Source organism: Electrophorus electricus, chromosome 19 (genome assembly GCF_013358815.1).
Source record: "Electrophorus electricus isolate fEleEle1 chromosome 19, fEleEle1.pri, whole genome shotgun sequence".
NCBI lineage: Eukaryota > Metazoa > Chordata > Actinopteri > Gymnotiformes > Gymnotidae > Electrophorus > Electrophorus electricus.
In genome coordinates, this window is record NC_049553.1 from 13344020 (window position 1) to 13362227 (window position 18208).

General features: G+C 48.6%; 1 protein-coding gene across 1 annotated transcript in view; it reads right to left on the minus strand.

Moving 5' to 3' along the window:
- Nucleotides 1–98: 98 nt before the first annotated feature.
- The window catches only part of si:ch211-241e1.3 (laminin subunit alpha-3), a 64383-nt gene continuing 46273 nt past the window's right edge, over nt 99–18208 (minus strand). Inside the window, exons 45-78 of the mRNA XM_035536635.1 lie at nt 18023–18117; nt 17746–17799; nt 17511–17662; nt 17312–17422; nt 16956–17067; nt 16451–16618; nt 16043–16239; nt 15772–15888; nt 15523–15677; nt 14948–15089; nt 14619–14718; nt 14329–14445; nt 13866–14036; nt 13554–13705; nt 13218–13421; nt 12968–13116; nt 12569–12731; nt 12347–12480; nt 11996–12140; nt 11445–11549; nt 10475–10620; nt 10178–10295; nt 9836–9976; nt 9544–9674; nt 9263–9394; nt 8871–9003; nt 5803–5936; nt 5515–5695; nt 4956–5111; nt 4626–4791; nt 4206–4333; nt 1535–1628; nt 1287–1406; nt 99–794 (exon numbers count right to left, since the gene is read on the minus strand). Coding sequence (XP_035392528.1) covers nt 619–794; nt 1287–1406; nt 1535–1628; nt 4206–4333; nt 4626–4791; nt 4956–5111; nt 5515–5695; nt 5803–5936; nt 8871–9003; nt 9263–9394; nt 9544–9674; nt 9836–9976; nt 10178–10295; nt 10475–10620; nt 11445–11549; nt 11996–12140; nt 12347–12480; nt 12569–12731; nt 12968–13116; nt 13218–13421; nt 13554–13705; nt 13866–14036; nt 14329–14445; nt 14619–14718; nt 14948–15089; nt 15523–15677; nt 15772–15888; nt 16043–16239; nt 16451–16618; nt 16956–17067; nt 17312–17422; nt 17511–17662; nt 17746–17799; nt 18023–18117 — 4699 coding nt within the window. The 3' untranslated portion in view covers nt 99–618. The remainder of the gene's footprint in view (nt 795–1286; nt 1407–1534; nt 1629–4205; nt 4334–4625; nt 4792–4955; nt 5112–5514; nt 5696–5802; nt 5937–8870; nt 9004–9262; nt 9395–9543; nt 9675–9835; nt 9977–10177; nt 10296–10474; nt 10621–11444; nt 11550–11995; nt 12141–12346; nt 12481–12568; nt 12732–12967; nt 13117–13217; nt 13422–13553; nt 13706–13865; nt 14037–14328; nt 14446–14618; nt 14719–14947; nt 15090–15522; nt 15678–15771; nt 15889–16042; nt 16240–16450; nt 16619–16955; nt 17068–17311; nt 17423–17510; nt 17663–17745; nt 17800–18022; nt 18118–18208) is intronic.

Sequence of the window (18208 nt, forward strand, 5' to 3'; positions counted from 1 at the left end):
GCCGCGCAGCCGCACGTCGGGGTGAGACATTTGAACTCTTTAGTAAAGATGGTCATGCTTCCTTGAAATAGTCGCTGTTGATGTATTGAATTATGAAATTCCTTGAGAAAAAGAATTTTAATGAAATAAACTTGCAGATGGAATCAACAGTATAAAAATGGTCCATAATCTTACCTTACAAGTTTTTCACAAAATATAATACAACTTACAAAAATTTTGATATACAGTACATCAGGTGGACACAAACTCACCCACACAAATTCAGATTCATCCGTGTTAATATGACACTTAAATTAAGAGGAATTAATATATTAACATTAAATAACTAATACACTTTATATTCTTCATGCCAGCAAATAATATTGTCCAAAGAGAAAATAAACTTGGATCGTGTTGTTTAGGGAAAATCTAGTGCTTGGCTAGAGGATCCCTGTTAGAGATGTTTGGAGATGGAACGTCTGATCATGTGTCCAGGTTGTGGTTCAACTGATAATCACACAGGACGGGCGTAAGGGCAGGAACATAATGGAGCTGGACTGTCCAGGGCGGAGGCTGCGTGGCTGGAGGGACGAACCCCTGTGCTGGACCGGGCCCTCGCGCCTACAGCGGTCAAACAGACTAGGCCTCGCGGCTGGGCCGAGAACGCCTCAAGTTAGACGGACAGTCTCGGAGACTGACGGGGCCGAACACCCTGGACAGCTTCTCGAGGATGACCGCAGCACCGTTGATCAGAACGTTCTGGAGACAGCCGACATAGGACTCAGAAACAGGGAGGCTCGAGAAATTAAGATGATCTGCAAGAGAAAGAAATCAGGCAGGAGTTACAGCCTTTAATAGAATCTGAAATATAATTGGCTATAATATGGAAATGTTCAATATGTTTAAGGTAATAACTTTAATATGATTTTGTATAAATGCAAAATGTTGGGGTTTTTTTTTATAAGGAGTTTTAATAGTACCAAGTGTTATTTTAATATGGTTTATGATATTACCATATTTTATTTACTATGATTCATAATTATTTAAAAAATTTTAAAAAGATTTTGAGTAACGCCAATTCCTCTATAAAAAAGAGAATTCATGCAGAATGTCTCAGCCAAACACGATTTATTAATGTGAAAAGGCTGGTGCAAAAAATACTATTGGTCTGAAAAGTGCCCGGGAAAATGAATTTAGGAGAAATCAGCTTCTCTTTCTTTTTATACGAGATGCAGAGATTAAAAACAACACCCTTTAAAAAAAATGTAAATCTGTGAAGTGTATGTAAGCAAGCCATGATACAGCACCTGGAACGCCGCCTACATAGACAGGGTACGTGGCCTTGGGAGGGGAGGTGCTGCTCAGTCCTATTGTATACATGCCCTCTGTGTCAACATGCATCTCCACCACATTACTGCTCTGGATAACTAATTCAGGGGCAGAACGGCCTGGTCAGCTGACAGATCAAACCTCAAAGGCCTGAGAACCTGTACAATTTCTATATTATAAGGGTTTTGTGTAATTCAGGTGGTACTCGGATTGAAGCAAGACTTACCTGCTATCCGGTGGAATACCCCATCACACAGGGGATGCTTTGGTCGCACAGCCACGCTGAATTCACCCCCACCCTTATTCACCTGGGCAACCACCTGCAAATATCAGGTGAGCCATGTTACAGCAGGCATTGCTCCCGAAACCTCACTGGAGAGTTAGCTCTCTGCTGCAGAGACCGTGCTGGAGAGTTAGCTCTCTGCTCCAGAGACCGCGTTGGAGAGTTAGCTCTCTGCTGCAGAGACCGTGCTGGAGCGTTAGCTCTCTGCTGCAGAGACCGCGTTGGAGAGTTAGCTCTCTGCTCCAGAGACCGCGTTGGAGAGTTAGCTCTCTGCTAATTCACTGAGCTACCACTGCACAGGGATTGTATTCACTTGGTTTTCAATCATGCTTACATTTTTCACCTGTGCAATCATCTATGTTTAATCTTCTGTAAAAAAAAAAAAAAAGTGTACCATTCTTTCATGCAGCTGTCATGCTTTCAGCATTAGTCTTCATAAACTACAGCAGTAGTGTGTGCTACACACTATCCTAAACTATCCTGAATGCTGTGAAAGCTCCAGATCATCATACTAGATCTCAATGATCTGATCAGGATTGACCTGCTCAATTTGAAACCTAGCCCCAGACCTAGTGACAAAAATGGAAAATATGTCACGTATATCAGTAATGACCAATCAGCTATCAAATAGGGGAAAATCCAATTTGCCAACTATTTATCAAGCTAAGAAAACATCAGCAATCTAATACAGCACTGCAGTTGACCCGGGTGACTGGGGCTGATCTGAGGACTGACATGGGGACTGATCTTGGGACTGACCTGAGGATTGATCTGGGGACTGATCTTGGGACTGATCTGAGGACTGACATGGGGACTGATCTGAGGACTGACATGGGGGATGATCTGGGGGACTGATCTGGGGACATCTGGGGGATGATCTGGGGACTGATCTGGGGGAAGATCTGGGGATTGATCTGGGGAAGATCTGGGGATTGATCTGGGGGAAGATCTGGGGACTGATCTGGGGGAAGATCTGGGGGAAGATCTGGGGACTGATCTGGGGACTGATCTGGGGGAAGATCTGGGGACTGATCTGGGGCTGATCTGGGGGATGATCTGGGGGACTGATCTGGGGACATCTGGGGGGATGATCTGGGGATTGATCTGGGGGGATGATCTGGGGATTGATCTGGGGGAAGATCTGGGGATTGATCTGGGGGAAGATCTGGGGACTGATCTGGGGGAAGATCTGGGGACTGATCTGGGGGAAGATCTGGGGACTGATCTGGGGGCTGATCTGGGGACTGATCTGGGGGAAGATCTGGGGGCTGATCTGGGGGCTGATCTGGGGGAAGATCTGGGGACTGATCTGGGGGAAGATCTGGGGGCTGATCTGGGGGCTGATCTGGGGGAAGATCTGGGGACTGATCTGGGGGAAGATCTGGGGGAAGATCTGGGGGAAGATCTGGGGACTGATCTGGGGGAAGACCTGGGGACTGATCTGGGGGAAGATCTGGGGACTGATCTGGGGGCTGATCTGGGGGAAGATCTGGGGGAAGATCTGGGGACTGATCTGGGGGAAGACCTGGGGACTGATCTGGGGGAAGATCTGGGGACTGATCTGGGGGAAGACCTGGGGACTGATCTGGGGGAAGATCTGGGGACTGATCTGGGGGAAGATCTGGGGACTGATCTGGGGGAAGATCTGGGGGAAGATCTGGGGACTGATCTGGGGGAAGATCTGGGGACTGATCTGGGGACTGATCTGGGGACTGATCTGGGGGCTGATCTGGGGACTGATCTGGGGACTGATCTGGGGGCTGATCTGGGGGAAGATCTGGGGGAAGATCTGGGGGAAGATCTGGGGACTGATCTGGGGGAAGATCTGGGGACTGATCTGGGGGAAGATCTGGGGACTGATCTGGGGGAAGATCTGGGGACTGATCTGGGGGAAGATCTGGGGACTGATCTGGGGGCTGATCTGGGGACTGATCTGGGGGAAGATCTGGGGGCTGATCTGGGGGCTGATCTGGGGGAAGATCTGGGGACTGATCTGGGGGAAGATCTGGGGGCTGATCTGGGGGCTGATCTGGGGGAAGATCTGGGGACTGATCTGGGGGAAGATCTGGGGGAAGATCTGGGGGAAGATCTGGGGACTGATCTGGGGGAAGACCTGGGGACTGATCTGGGGGAAGATCTGGGGACTGATCTGGGGGCTGATCTGGGGGAAGATCTGGGGGAAGATCTGGGGACTGATCTGGGGGAAGACCTGGGGACTGATCTGGGGGAAGATCTGGGGACTGATCTGGGGGAAGACCTGGGGACTGATCTGGGGGAAGATCTGGGGACTGATCTGGGGGAAGATCTGGGGACTGATCTGGGGGAAGATCTGGGGACTGATCTGGGGACTGATCTGGGGACTGATCTGGGGACTGATCTGGGGGCTGATCTGGGGACTGATCTGGGGGCTGATCTGGGGACTGATCTGGGGGCTGATCTGGGGACTGATCTGGGGGCTGATCTGGGGGGAAGATCTGGGGGAAGATCTGGGGGAAGATCTGGGGACTGATCTGGGGGAAGATCTGGGGACTGATCTGGGGGAAGATCTGGGGACTGATCTGGGGGAAGATCTGGGGACTGATCTGGTTTTCCTTTCTCCTACAGCATGGCATACCTCTCCTTGCCGCATGAACACGGTGACATGGTGGGCATCTCCCACGTGCAGCAGGAGGCCGGTCTCTGTACTGGGCCGCACCTCGAACACCAGCTCAAAGCTCTGCTGGCCCAACACCAAGGAGTCATCTGCACAAACACCTGTAGTCACTATACTTACAAGTATCCTTTTTACAAAATAATTTCTGTATGCCAAATGTCACACTCAAATAATACATGGTCAAATTTTCAATTTAATATCTAAACAAAATCTTTTTTATTATCGCATTTGTTATCGATAGTACATTTTGATGGTCGGACGTTAACGGCATAATTTGCCAAATTCACATTGATATGCAATAATTCATAATCTTGTGTGCCTCTACTGTTATTAAAAAAAGATATTTCCCCCTAAATTGACATAGGTTTGGCTGGTACTCACCAGCGATGACATAGGCTCCCTGTCCTGAGAAGTAAGCTCCACTCTCTGCATGGCCCTCAAAACAAGGACCCACCCCATGGTTCATCAACGGTGCTGCTGCAGGCATGCCGTTCATCTTGAAGTTGCGTACACAGCCTACCACACCATGCTCGGGCAAAACTTTCCACTGGATATAAGGTGGTAAAAATCTCAGGTGAATCTCTATTTACTGGATAAATGTCAAAGAAAAATAATTCCACCAGGCAAAACGATGGAATTTCAGTATACCGCTTTTCCCATTATCAATTAAGTTACTAGTCTGTTGAATATTTCATGTCTAATCTTTGTTACCTTGAGATCAGCCTGTGTGGATGTTGGAGGGGTGCCCAGATAAACGGTTGAGCTCAGCTGCAGAGATGAGCTCTCTCCTGCCTCCAGCAGTCCGTCCTGGGCCCTCAGGCCATCAATCACCAGGCGGAACCTGCGTTTCTCCAGGCTCAGCGTCACCTGAAGCAGAACCGAGCCCATGATGAGGAACCACTACAGCACGTTTTCAGGGAAGCCCTCGGTAATGCTTCTCAGACTGGCTGCTGTATGTCCTGGTATCTCCAGAGCTCTGGTTAGAACTGGGGGACAGATGTCCACCAAGCTGTGGAACCAACTCCAGAACACGCCAGTTTGCCCATGGACATCTCAGCCCTCACTTAATCTTGGATGTGGAAAATGGAACGATTATTTCCATTTAGCTTGAACTCAATTTCTAACACTGTGAGTACTCTAACCATGCTCTTGGGTTAATGTTAACGGTTGAGCAAGTCGTTGTACCCAACAACATCATCTGGCATACTGTAAGGCTCTGAAGCCCTGACGTCCGTCATATTTACATTAAATAAACCCCACAAAAGCTGACCGTGTGCCACTTTCCGTCGTTGTACTTTTCCCGGTTGAAGATTTCTCTCCGGCGGCCGACCGACAAGCGGATTCTCCCCTTGGACACGTAGAGAGCCAGGTGGAACTCCTCCTGCTCCGAGGGACTGTAGAGCAGCAGACCCTCAGCCGACCTCGTCCGAACATCCAGGGAAAAGAAGGGCCTGCAAAAGCAACGTTTCAAAAAAGGTCCGCACTCACTGGCCCGCATCGCACGCGCCAAGGCGCGTCTGCCGCGCCGTGCGAGGTGATGTGGAGACGGCGCGCTCGCCTGGAGGAGATGGCCGCAGGCGGAGCCCTGAAGGTGGCGCTGCTGGGAGTTCCTGCCAGCTGGAAAGAATGTCCAAGCGCAGTGGGGAGGAAGCAGGCGGCGGCTCCTTCGCGTTTCAGCGTCCCTCTGCTGTCCTGTAGAACAAAGCGCACACACGCGTGAGATGCAACAGCCAATCAGTAGTGTCCTCTGGCGATTGCTGTGGATAGTGCCACTCTCTCGGTCATCCCAGCCTTTCCGGTGTTAGACGGAGCTGTCAGTAACGTAAAGCAAACTGGTATTTGATGACTAAAGTACACCGCATCCTATCTGAGAACCTCTGGAAGTTCTCGCGCGCCTGCAGGTCAGCTTATGGGAAACAGAAGTTCACACGTCCCATACGAAGCTTCATCTGGCCTTAGCTGGACCCGCACTGATGGCCTGAATGTGGGAACCCGCTGGGACTCGATATATCTTCCTGCCATTCAGTGTTGTAGATCTCAGCATAACAGAACGGGGTAGAGGGAGGGGCACACACACACATACACACACTGCATGCGCATGCATGTGCTGCGGAGCTTTAGAGTTTTTTTTATCATTCCTTCCAAACATGCATTCTTTTTATTCTTTAAGGATTTTTCCCTTTCTGTATTTGTAAGCCTTTTTTTAGGCACTGGATCCTCAAAATTTAGCAGGAGAAGCTCTGAAGCTTCAATGTGTGAAAATAGTTTGGTCCTAGTATGGTGCTGACTTCCCTCATGTCACTTTTCAAAGTCAAAACTGAGAACCAGAAATCCTAATTCAAAGCATGAGTGAGGATGACATTTTCAGAAAAGGAAGTGTGTGCTTTGGAAGAGAACAAGTTATGTTTGGGGGCTCAGAATTCTTTATAGGAGTCACAAAAAATGGTTAAAAAAAATTACAAAGTGAACTAAAACAGCAAACTTTTTAACAACACCCAATTACAAGCATTAAAAGTTGTGATTTTATTTTTTGGGCTTAACTGCTTTGCAAAGGCCACAGATGACCCAAGTCGGGTCTCTGCCCCACCCAGTGGAGTTTGATTGGTTCATAGCTTCTGCAGTCAAATCCCTCGACAGGTTTTACGATCTCCAGCTTCCGAAGACATTCCTACTGTGCGGCTGGCCTGGACATTTATCAGCCGTACGGGGGCACGCAGTCATGACGCTGGACGACACCAACATGCCCTGAACATCCCGATGCTTTCGAGAGCCGAGGCCCAGGACCTGCCTGAGCACGTCATATTTTCATAGGAGGGCTGTTTCTGCATTAGGAGTAAACTGACCTGAGATCAGGTCTCCCCATTCAGATGCACTGGGATGACTGCACCCAGGGCAGACAGGCTTAGACCTCACTCTAGCCTCCATACATGGATTTGGCTGTTCCACCGACTCCATTTGTCTCGTCTTTTTTGGAAGATATTTTGGTCCGTCTCTTTTACTCCCGTAGTCCGTGGTGACGCACGGACAGTCGGCGCTTATGTCTGAGCTCAGAAATTATGTTTGCATGTGATCAACAAAGTATTTTGAGGTTTAATCGAGACATAAGTTTCAGGAAGCGCGTGTACCTCAGTGTTAATGTAGCATAACTGAATGAACACTTGGAACACATAATATTCCTACAGGCAGCTGAACACCCCCCAAGTGTAATAGACATCCTGCTAGTGTATGGTCACAGGTTGTATATTAAAATTAATTGTATTTGAAGAAGTATTTGTAACATTTTGAATATGAATGACTTATAAACATAGTGCATGTAAAATCAGAAAAGTATTTATTATGAAATGCTGTGAATTTATGGATGTTATTAGGTTCTCAGTTTAAAAATACACAATCATTTATTATTTAAAAAGTGATGAGATGTAACAATCAAGCCCCTTCATGTTCTGCAGGTTTACCAGTGTGTGTGAATGTGGTACTGTAGTGTGCAGGTCCAGTAACACTGTTACTGCTGTGACTCTTCATCTGCTCTCACTCAGATATTGATGAAGGGAGTGATATGGCCAACCTAGTTATGTTTGAATCTGCATGCCAATACCTCGTTAGTTACTTGGACATTATGTTCCTCACTCATCTCTACACACACACACACACACACAGATGATTGGTAAGTAGGAAAACATGGATTTGGGGATTATTAGTGTGTTGGTTGAATGGAGAAGTGAACAAGAACAAATGAGTATTTTTGCCTGATTGGGTAAGAACTTGATTTGAGCATTTATTAGTAGATCTGTCTCTCTCTCTCACACACACACTCACACTCTCACACACACACACACACACGTACTGTATAAATAGGACAGTGTGAAAACAGAAATCACTCTTGATGTTATTCCCTTTTTCCTCTTTTACCATCTTCATACAAAAGTCAGGAATAGAAAAAATCGAAAATATTTAATAGTGAAATTAACGATAACAAAAAGAGAAATATTCGTGCGGTGGTGAAAGTGGGCATCAGAGAGCAGTGGTCTAAGGTGGAGGACAAGCATTCTCAGTGTTAGTCCACTCTGTCAGGATGGTCTTCATCTCTGAAAACAAAGTACACAACACACACGTGAGCGCGCCAAGCAGCAGGGGGCGGAGACTCACATCGCTTACGTGACGAAAAGCCCGCGTCCAGAAGCGTTATTCTCAGGGCAACGCCCCTCAGTGCACGCAGTGCGCATCAGTACATTTCGCTCAGTTCAGTTGTGTGAGAGAGGCGGGGTCTCTATGTAAATTAGACATGCTCGTGGTGTAATCTGTGCAGGGGTAAGTGCGTAAATACCATGTGTGTGTGGTGTTATGTTAGCGAACACTGCGACACTGAAGCAACAGTCAAAGTTGCAAAAGTTGGTACTCAGTGCAGACTTGTTGACAAGATGAGTCCCAACGCTCGGAGAGCCGAGTCCCAGGGTACTCGTCTGAGGCCCGTCGCCATGCCGACACGCGTGCTACATTTATGATGTAAGAACTGCTTTTTCACCACGGAGATGGTAGCTTTGTGGCTCTAAGCACAGCAGAGCACTCTGGGCACCCACGTTTCACAGAGGTACCCCCTCGAGGGGGGCGGGCCGGGCCGCTCCTCACCTTTTGCGAGCGGCTGGACCCGTGGCGGGCCAGCATGCTCTGGGGTGGTGGTGTGACGGTGCACACATCCAGGAGAATGTCGCCCGTGGAGGTGAACAAGCTCAGGTCCTCTGCTCGCCACTGAATACGGGGCCTGTAAAGACCAGCTTCTTCGTTTAGTGAACCATAGCAACCATAAACTCACACACCCCAAACACACCATAAAACTCACTCACACACACACACACACACTCTCTCAGCTCTTAAAGTGCATTTCATTATTAACTCACAGCACAGTGATAATACACATACTGCAGACACTACTACGTATAATGACGTTATGGATGTGACAGAGGACATGAGCCTCAGTACTGATCACGGCATACAGAAATCACTGCGGAACTGACAGTGACCTTCTCAAGTAGACATTAGCCAGGCAGCCTGTGAAGTCGCCGTTGCCCAAGACGATGTTATCCGAGTTGATGGTCTGAGGCATGGAGTCTTGGATCTCACCCACGTCCTGCTCATCGACTCGGAGCTCAACACTGTAAGGGATGGCAAGAGGTTGTCACATGGTCACACACCTACAGTCAATTGATAACCGCACGGAGAAAAGAACAGTGGGAACTGTGAAGTGTTTTACTTACTTTTGACAAAGAAAATAAACATCTCACAAGATGTAACAGACACATACCTTTGTCCACGCTTGATAACAGTAAGATAATGCCATTCGCCGTCTTGGTACTGCTTGTTGGATTTCCACACGGTGTCTTGGATTTGAAGCATCACAGATCCGTTCACCATTCTGAGCCCTAGATCTCGGCCCTGGAGCAGCAAACCAAGCAGCATACATGAGTGTGTGTGTGTGTGTGTGAGGTTGTGTGTGTGGGTGGGTGTGTGGGTGGGTGTGTGTGAGGTTGCGTGTGTGTGTGTGGGTATATGTGTGTGTGTGTGTGTGTGTGTGTGTGTGGTTGTGTGACACTAACAGCTTGTTTGTTCTGCAGGAGTAGGCCTTCGTTCTCCGTGCTCTTGAAGCCCAGAGACAGCGTCACATCCCCGGCCAGGTCAAAGTCCTTGGGCGGGGCTTCCAAGGACCCTCCTGTACAGAACTCCGCCTTCCTGGAGGTCTGCAAAAAACAGCACGACAGACACAGTGAAAATCGAACACCTTGTTTCCTGGAGCTCTGTGAGTTTCCTGTTGCTTTTGCTATGAGGAAGACTAAGAATATTGCTGCCAATAAAAGAACGCTGCACTCTTCCGTGTTTTCACACCACACTCATCCCCTGTATCCCTTAACGTAACCCCGACATTCCCAGATTCCCCATACCAGCATTTCTTTGGGACAGCCTCGGCTCACGCCCACTTTCTCCGCGATGGTCGGAGTTCTGCCGGCAGCGTTGACGCTGAACACACAGCCCTTTAGAGGCACTGCTGTGATGTTGTCTCTGTGAGCACAGTACCAGAGAGCCCCAATCAGCAACAAGAACGCACTCCACATTCCCAAAACAGGGTTTCTTGTACATTATACTTGCATTCATTGTAAGTGAAAAGCTATTTGTTGGGTTGTATTTATTGTACATATTTTTCTGTACAAAGTTGGAAAAGAAAAGGAAGAAAGACGCACCTCTCTCTCAAATCGCTGGGAACGCCTCCGATATAATAGCTTTTGAAGTTTCCTTGCGAGTACGGCCCGGTCAGAACTTCTGTGTTTTTCATTCGCACCCTCACGATCTGGTTTGCACTGTCAAAGATCACCTTCAGCTCGCCATTCTAAAGACACACACACAAAAAAAACGAGCTCGAGTTCTCCAGTGGGACAGACCCAAACCAAACCAAACCCGCCGCCGAGAAAGCAGAGCACAGAGCATCCAGTCTGCAAGCCAGCTCATCCGAGTGAGCGACGAGTGTGTCCATTTTCTGCCATGACAGACTGAATGCCCATGTAAAGGTTGTTTAGACCGTTAGCTGCTGTAACCTGTTTGTGTCTAAGCCAAACTGTTCTTTCATGGCTCTTTTAGAATAATGTAATGACTCTGACTAAGGGTACAGACTCTAGCCAGACAGCTTGTCTTTTTTTTGAGGTTCTACCCATGTAATATAGCAGATTAGCCAAATACACTTACTATAGTGGGCCAACATCCCAAATGTAGTATCACTTTAATATCACTTGATATCACTGTTGTGCACACACCAACACCAACACCTTTTCCAGACCAAGACCAGGTCCAAGCCTAGACTAATATTTATTCCAATAGTGATTCACCATTAACGCAGATGTTTAGTCTGTTTAGTCTGTTAAGTTTAAACCATGTCTAAGACACCAGTCCTTAGATATACTGACACTGATTTTCAAATGCGTTTTTGGGATGGAGAGAATGCCCTATATCATATTGTAAATGACAAAACTGGGCTGTTGTTCTGTAGCCGTACCTGAGTCAAACAACCATTCACGCAAAGCTAGATGAACCCTCCATCCTGGAGGCTAAAACGTCCGGCGACCTACGAGCTAAACCATTATGTCTACGCCTCAACCCGAACGAGCGCCATCCCCATCTGAGGCGAAGACAGCGGCACGCACGGAGCTCGGGCCGTACCACATCCTGTTTCTTCTCGCTCTTCCTGGGCTCCAGCACGTTGTCTCCGTCGCGTCCGCGCAACACCATGTAGCCTTTCTCCAGGGTGATGCTGTAGTAGGAGTTCTGGAAGAAAGGCAGACGAATGTAAGACGGGAAAAAGGCATATGTAAATCGTGAGTCTTGGGCCCCAAGCAGCACGTTCCAAGAGAGTGTCTCCGAGACCCTACGCGGCGCTCCTCGACCTAGCCTCACGCCTTCAAGTGCTCCGGTTTCTGCTGTTTTCCAGCTCAAAGCACATCCGAGCTACATATTCCCTGGCTCTGGAAGACCAGTTTGCTGGATGGGCCAGGACGAGAGCCGGAACCGAAAAGGCCAGGCTAGACATCTCTGACCTTACCCAGCAAAAGCAAGACGCAATAATATCTGCTGACATTAAAACGACCTTGAAACAGATATAAAAAAGGAACCGTGTAGAAAACGTGACCCTCCACTACAACTGTACGCGTTTTAGCAGTCACGTGTCTCTTTCAGGCGACACTGTAGAAGGGTGGGTAGATGCCCAAGCTGACCTCATCTCCGATGTAGAGCAGGACGGCGTTTTCCGCGCGCGTCTCCATTGCCTGCGCGAGGGACAGCACTCTGGAAACCTTGTCCAGCGGAACTTTAGCATAACCTGAACCCTCAAAGTACTCGGACACGGTGGGCTGCACATATCTGGGTGGGTGAAAGACACAACACGGAGGGGTGGAGGGGAGTTGGGGATGGAGGGGGGGCACCACAAGCACAGTGAGCCATTTACTTACTGCAGTCAAACATGATCAAAGCACCCTGCTCCAAATACAAAATCCCCCCACTCTACTTGTTACACAGCTCTTTAGCGAAGCGTGGGAAGTCTGCAGCGGAAGTCTGACGTGCCTTACCTCTTACACGGCACCTGTAGCGTGACGTTGTCAGGCTTCAGTGATTTAAAGTTGTACAAGCTTATGAACCTCTCGTTGAAGGTGGAGAGCTCAATACAGCCCCTGTATTTGGGGTATTTAAGAGGATCTGGAGGCTAAAAGAAGAGAAATCGGTGCATTTTCAAGTTTATGTTGTTTCTAATTTAAAAAAAAGGAATAGTTTCATAACATATTTAAACTTACGGTGAAGTCATCTGGATACCCTCCTACATAGAAGACCACCTCACTGGGGTCAAGGTCCAGCAGGTTGTAATTTGGTTCTCCTTGCTTCGTGTTTGTCAGGGGCTCATCAGGTTTATTCGATGTGAATAGTTTTGTGAGATTGACCTCAGCGTCTTGGTAAATTCTACAGTGAAATGTGCGTTCATTTAATACAGTGCAATTCCTGTTCACATTCATAGAGGCTAGTTTAAAAAAAGATCATGAGAAATATTTTTTTAAAAATAATTTAAAGTGGCATAAAGTGGCATTCAAGGTGGCATATTTTTATAAAACATATTTGGCAAGTTAGCATCCCAGAACGGCTCCTAGAAGTTGCACTACAAGGATAAGTGATCTCTCTGTCCAGTGACGTAGTCGAACCTGTAGACATCCACTTTGTCAAAGAAGGCAGGCTCTGGGTCCGAGTCCGTGATGGTGTCAGACTTGATCTCGTAAACATTCCCATTCAGCTTGTAAATGAAATAGAGGACGTTGCTCCTCAGAGCCATGCCGAGGTAGTCCTTAGATGTCTGCAGGTCAAGACAGAAACACACCGTAAGAACTGACAGCTCTGCACTGTGAAGAATTGAGGACTCTGAAGCACAACCCAGCTCGCGCGGGTCATACTCACGTCGCTGTTGCCGAGGTAGAGCACGAAGAGGTCGCCGGCATCGCGGGCAGTCTGCTGGCGCCTGCGACGTCCGTCTCCGCGGGACGTCCCCTTGGGCCGCTGCAGAAGCAGGTTGAAGGCCGTGTACGCTCGCACGTCCGCCAGGTTCTTGGGCGGCCGCAGCTCCACGTACTCACTGCCTGTGAACTTCATGGGGATGGAGATCTGCAGAACCGGGACAGACGGCAGGACTGCAATCCTCTGTTGTCCCAGGCTTTGTTAAAAAGTGATGCAGCCCAAACGAGCCGCACAGTGTGTAGCAGCACAGTAGACTCTAGCGTTGTGTAACGGCGTTACCCTGTTAGCGGCATCGCGCGCTTGCTCGATAAGCTCCTTAATGCGATTGATGTTGCTGGATATGTTGTTGTTGGGGTCGATCTGCGAGCTTAGACTCTCCACCTGGGTGATCTTATCCAGCAGAGAGGGGATGGAGTTGCTCAGATTCTTCACTGTGTGGAAAAAGTGAAAAAGGTTTGGGGGAGGGGCACGGGGGAGGGTTTTGGTCAGAGGTGACCAGACTGACCCGAGACTCCGCCTTTCTACACACGTTCCCAAACATGGGGCTGATCAGCGTATACTGAAGCGGTGTGCGTGCGTGCGTGCGCTCACCTGTCATGTCCACGTCGTCGAGCATGCGGTCGATGTTGGAGCCGGACGGTGTGAGGCTGATCTTCTTCACCTCGTCGCCGATGCTTCTCAGCTTGTCCAGGGTGTCTGTGGCAGAGGCATTTGCCGCGGCCGCCTTCCGCTTGGCTGCATCGATCATCGTACCGATGTCGTCTTTGGAAGGCAGAGGGGACAAGATTAACAGATTAACAGATTAACAGATTAACAGTGCTGTCCAGGGTCAGAAAGGGCAGCTCAATCCCTTTCATGATACGTACGATTTTGAAAGATATCCATGATAAAACTCCATAAGAATTGTGAGCCACTTATCTTACTGCTAGCTGGAAATGTCCACATAAATCTTTTTTAGAGTCTAGTAGCATTGTCTACTTGGCCAGAAGGTCTATAATGGCAGGTCTACACTGGCAGTCTTTGGAAGTCTACAACCAGGATCAAGCCCGCCCACCTCGCTGGACGCCCTTCAGACCGTCGGTGATGGTGAGCAGCTTTTTCTCGAGCGTGGCCTTCTTCTTCCCTGCAGCTTCCAAACGCTCCTGCTGGTTTGTCAGATCCTCCGTGACTTCTGATACGCAAAAACCCATCAAAGGGTGGAACAGTGAGCGATCCTTCCCACATAACTCGAAATCACATAAAATAACCTGTTTCTGTCCAACAAATAATTCCGATTTAACATCACATAAAGTGGACGTGGTTCACACTCAGGAATGGTTACAGAAAGCGAAGTGTTTTGCTCACGTTTAAGATCTTTGGCAGCATTCTTAGCATCTTTGAGGAGCCGGTTGCTTTTGTCCTTCAGATTTTTTGATCTGTTGGGTATATCGCCCTGACTCACATCCTGCACGCACACAAGACATAACGAAACAGCAGTGCAAATTAGGTCGCGTTTTAAACAGTTCTCTGAAATGATCAGATTCCATTAGAAGCATGTTTGCTAAATGCTAATTGCATTTGCTAATGTGATGCTAATACCGTAATTCTAATAACGCCCATTTTCTGTCCAGGGCCTGTACTGTCTTAGCTGCAATAGACATGTCTGTCTCAAGCCTCGTGGGCCTCTCTCTTACTTTCTGAGCCTTGTCGGCTGCCTCCTTGGCCTTCCTGGCCGCTTCCTCTGCCGCGTTCACCGCCTCCGTGATGTTCTTGTAGGCGTCGACGGCGGCCAGAGCATCCTTCACGTCGCCGCGCCCACTCGAGTTCCGGATTGCCCTGCCGGAAGGAGCACACGTCAGCCAGACACGCAGCAGGCCTGTCCCTGATCCCAGGCCTTCCAGCAGACGACAGTTCCCCTGGAACTCCCCGAGGATTTGCCGGGCGAAGAGAGAGAACCCATCAGCCCTTCTCGCCCTGCACGAGCGCAGAGCCAAGGCACAGGTGAACACATGCCTCTGGATTTTCAAATATGTCTCTGGCAACAAGAGAGCAGCAGGCGAGGTGCCAGGGGTTCGATGTAACATGCGGCAGCACATCTGCCAAAACAAACAAAGGGACAAAGCGAAGGCCTTCCGAGAAGATGCACAGAAAGAGCAGGACGAGGGACGCCAACACGGCTAACGACGTCGTTACTAGCTGCCCTTAATTATTAACCCCGTCAGTCGTAACAAGAAGACGACAACGACGACTAGCGAACGGGAGGCCTTACTCCTGCAGCTCACGGGCTAGCCTGTCGAGGAGGGCCGCGTGGTCCTCCGCTCTCTTCACCAGGCCCTCCATGCCGGCGGCCCGCGAGATGTCGTTCACCCTGTCGCTGAGGTCCGTCTTGGCACCGTCCAGCTGGGCCGCCAGCTGCTCATACTCCTGCAGGGTCGGAAGAACAAGACCCGAGCACATCAGCGACCAAGGCTGAGTCCGACGTAAAAAGCACCCCTGTTGCTTGTTTCTTTAATTATACCTTTTTGCTGTCGCTGAGCTTTTTCAGGAGGTTGTCCGTGTCTTTAAGTTGCCGCGTCGCTATGACGATATCCTTAGCAACGTTGTCTCGCTCTTTCTCCAAATTCTTAATTCGTTTCTAAAGGGGAAAATGCGCCTTTTTTATGAACTTGTCCATTCTGCACTTTAACATTATACTTCTAATTCCATTCGGTGATGGAGAAATCTGGTGGAAAGATCTATGAAAGATCTTTATTGTTTTGTGTGTGTGTGTGTGTTTGCGGTGATCTCACCAGCAGATCAGTCAGGGCCTGTGAGTTGAGGGTGTTTTGACTGTTGGCTTTCTGCACCATGTCTCTGGCCTCTTTCAGGGCCTCCTCCAGCTCCTTCAGCTTGGCCTCGAAGTCTTTCAGAAGCTCACCGATCTTCTTCGCAGCCTGCTGGTTCTGTTCATATTGTTTTGTGCAGTTGCTCTTGATGAACTCTAGAACTGAGATATACAGGCACACAAACGCAGCCTCAGGAATCATGATTTCGGTTTATAGATGGTTTAATTCCATTCATGTACAGACAGACCACATTGCATCACTCCACAAGCTCCTTCCGTGGCCTCCACCCAGAAGCCTGTGTATATGTGTGTGTGTGTGTGTGTGTTTGTGTGTGGCAGGGTCGGCAGGTCAGCCTGCCGGGTGCAAACGTACGCTTCTTCGCCTCGTCCAGCTCCTCCTCGGCTGCGCTTCTCTGGGGTGCAAAGCTCCGGTTCTCCATCTCCCTGACCATTTTCTCCGCCTGCTCCAGCAGCCGGAGGGTTTCCACCGTGGACAGTGTCCCCCCGTCGGACTCCGGGTCACTCAACTGCTTTAGCAGGTCTGAGAGACAGAGGACAGTGTTCCACCACTGTTCTGCCTTTTCACAACATGATCAGGCAGAACCAACTATGCTGACTCTTTAGAGCTAGTCTGGCATTTCACAACATGATCAGGCAGAACAAACAACAAAAAAAAACACTATACAAGTGAAAGTGGGAAAGTAGTGCATCTCGAACGGACATCATTTATGTCCATGTTGGACACTATGCATGAATGACTCACTAGCTAGAATCGGACCATTTTGCTGTTTGTTGCAGGTTTTAAATTTGAAGTCATTTGCATGCAAACATGACCACATTTCGGACTAAACGACGCATAAGAAAGTGGGTGTGTTTACCTTGGATTTTCCTGAGTAGGTCCAGTGTCTGAATGTTCAGGTCCTTAGCCTTCTGGTGAGTTTTCTCCAGCCTCTCGATGGCCTTTCGGGCATCTTTTGACCTCTTCTCAGCCTAGACACATACACACACACACACACACACACACACACACACACACACACACACACACACACACACACACACACAAACAAACACACAAATCATGTTTAAGGCTTTTCAGGGCTTCCCTCCATAACGCCACTAAATTAGCAGCTCGCACGATGGCCAAAATGTTTTTTTTGGATCACATGATCTGTGACAATCGCCATCCAACGCTACACTGTGCAGTTGTAGCTGTGGCCAGCCGGATCAGTACCTGTTGTTTGAGCAGGTTAACGTCTCCCGTCAGGCTGTGCGAGTCTCGCTCCAGCTCCACCACTTTAGGGCCCAGCCTGTCCACCACGGCGCCATAATCCGTCACCACGTACTGAAAGGAAACAGCGATCGCGTTAACATGACTGGATCTGCCGTGCAGGACATGGAAACTGGCACTTTTGTTACCTCCATAAAAATACCTTTGTGGCAGCGATGGCTTGCTCCAGCTTCTTTAAACGGTCACGAGCTGTGGAGCTGGAATTCACTGTGTCCAGCTGAAGCTTTATCTCAGCCAGCTTGTCATCAAGCCTCTCCAGATCGATTAGTAAGGTCTGAGCACAGCTGTCACACACTGTTGGGAAGCAGAGATAGCCATCATTCTCCTAGTTTTACACCCCGAATTCCATGGAGAAGAAAGCGCCTAGTCTTGCATACCCGGGCATTCTTCATGCGTGTTTGTGTCTTTGGGTTCCTGTGAGTTACTGCACACTGCAAGAGCAGAAATACAGATATAGAAATATAATATAATACAGAACAATTTAACAATAAGTAGTCTCCATTATGTAATTCCATTTATTTAAATCTAAACTTTATGTCTTCCACACAACAGAGGTTTTCTTTGACACTATTATTTATCTGAGAAATATCTAGGCCTTGATCTTTTCAAAAAGCTTAAAAAATAAACAAAGAAAACACTAAAGGTGTTTTCTACCTCCAGTCTTTGGGGAACAGGAGTTCCCGTTGCAGTCGCATGGCCGACAGCTGCCTCCAGAAACCTCTGGGTTGCCATAGTAACCAGGGGCACACCTGAGTGGGCGAGAAAGGAAACCTTAATGGTGGCTTAATGGAGTCCTGTCCCTCCGCTGAAGTGACAGTGATGTGGTCTCTGCGCCTCTCT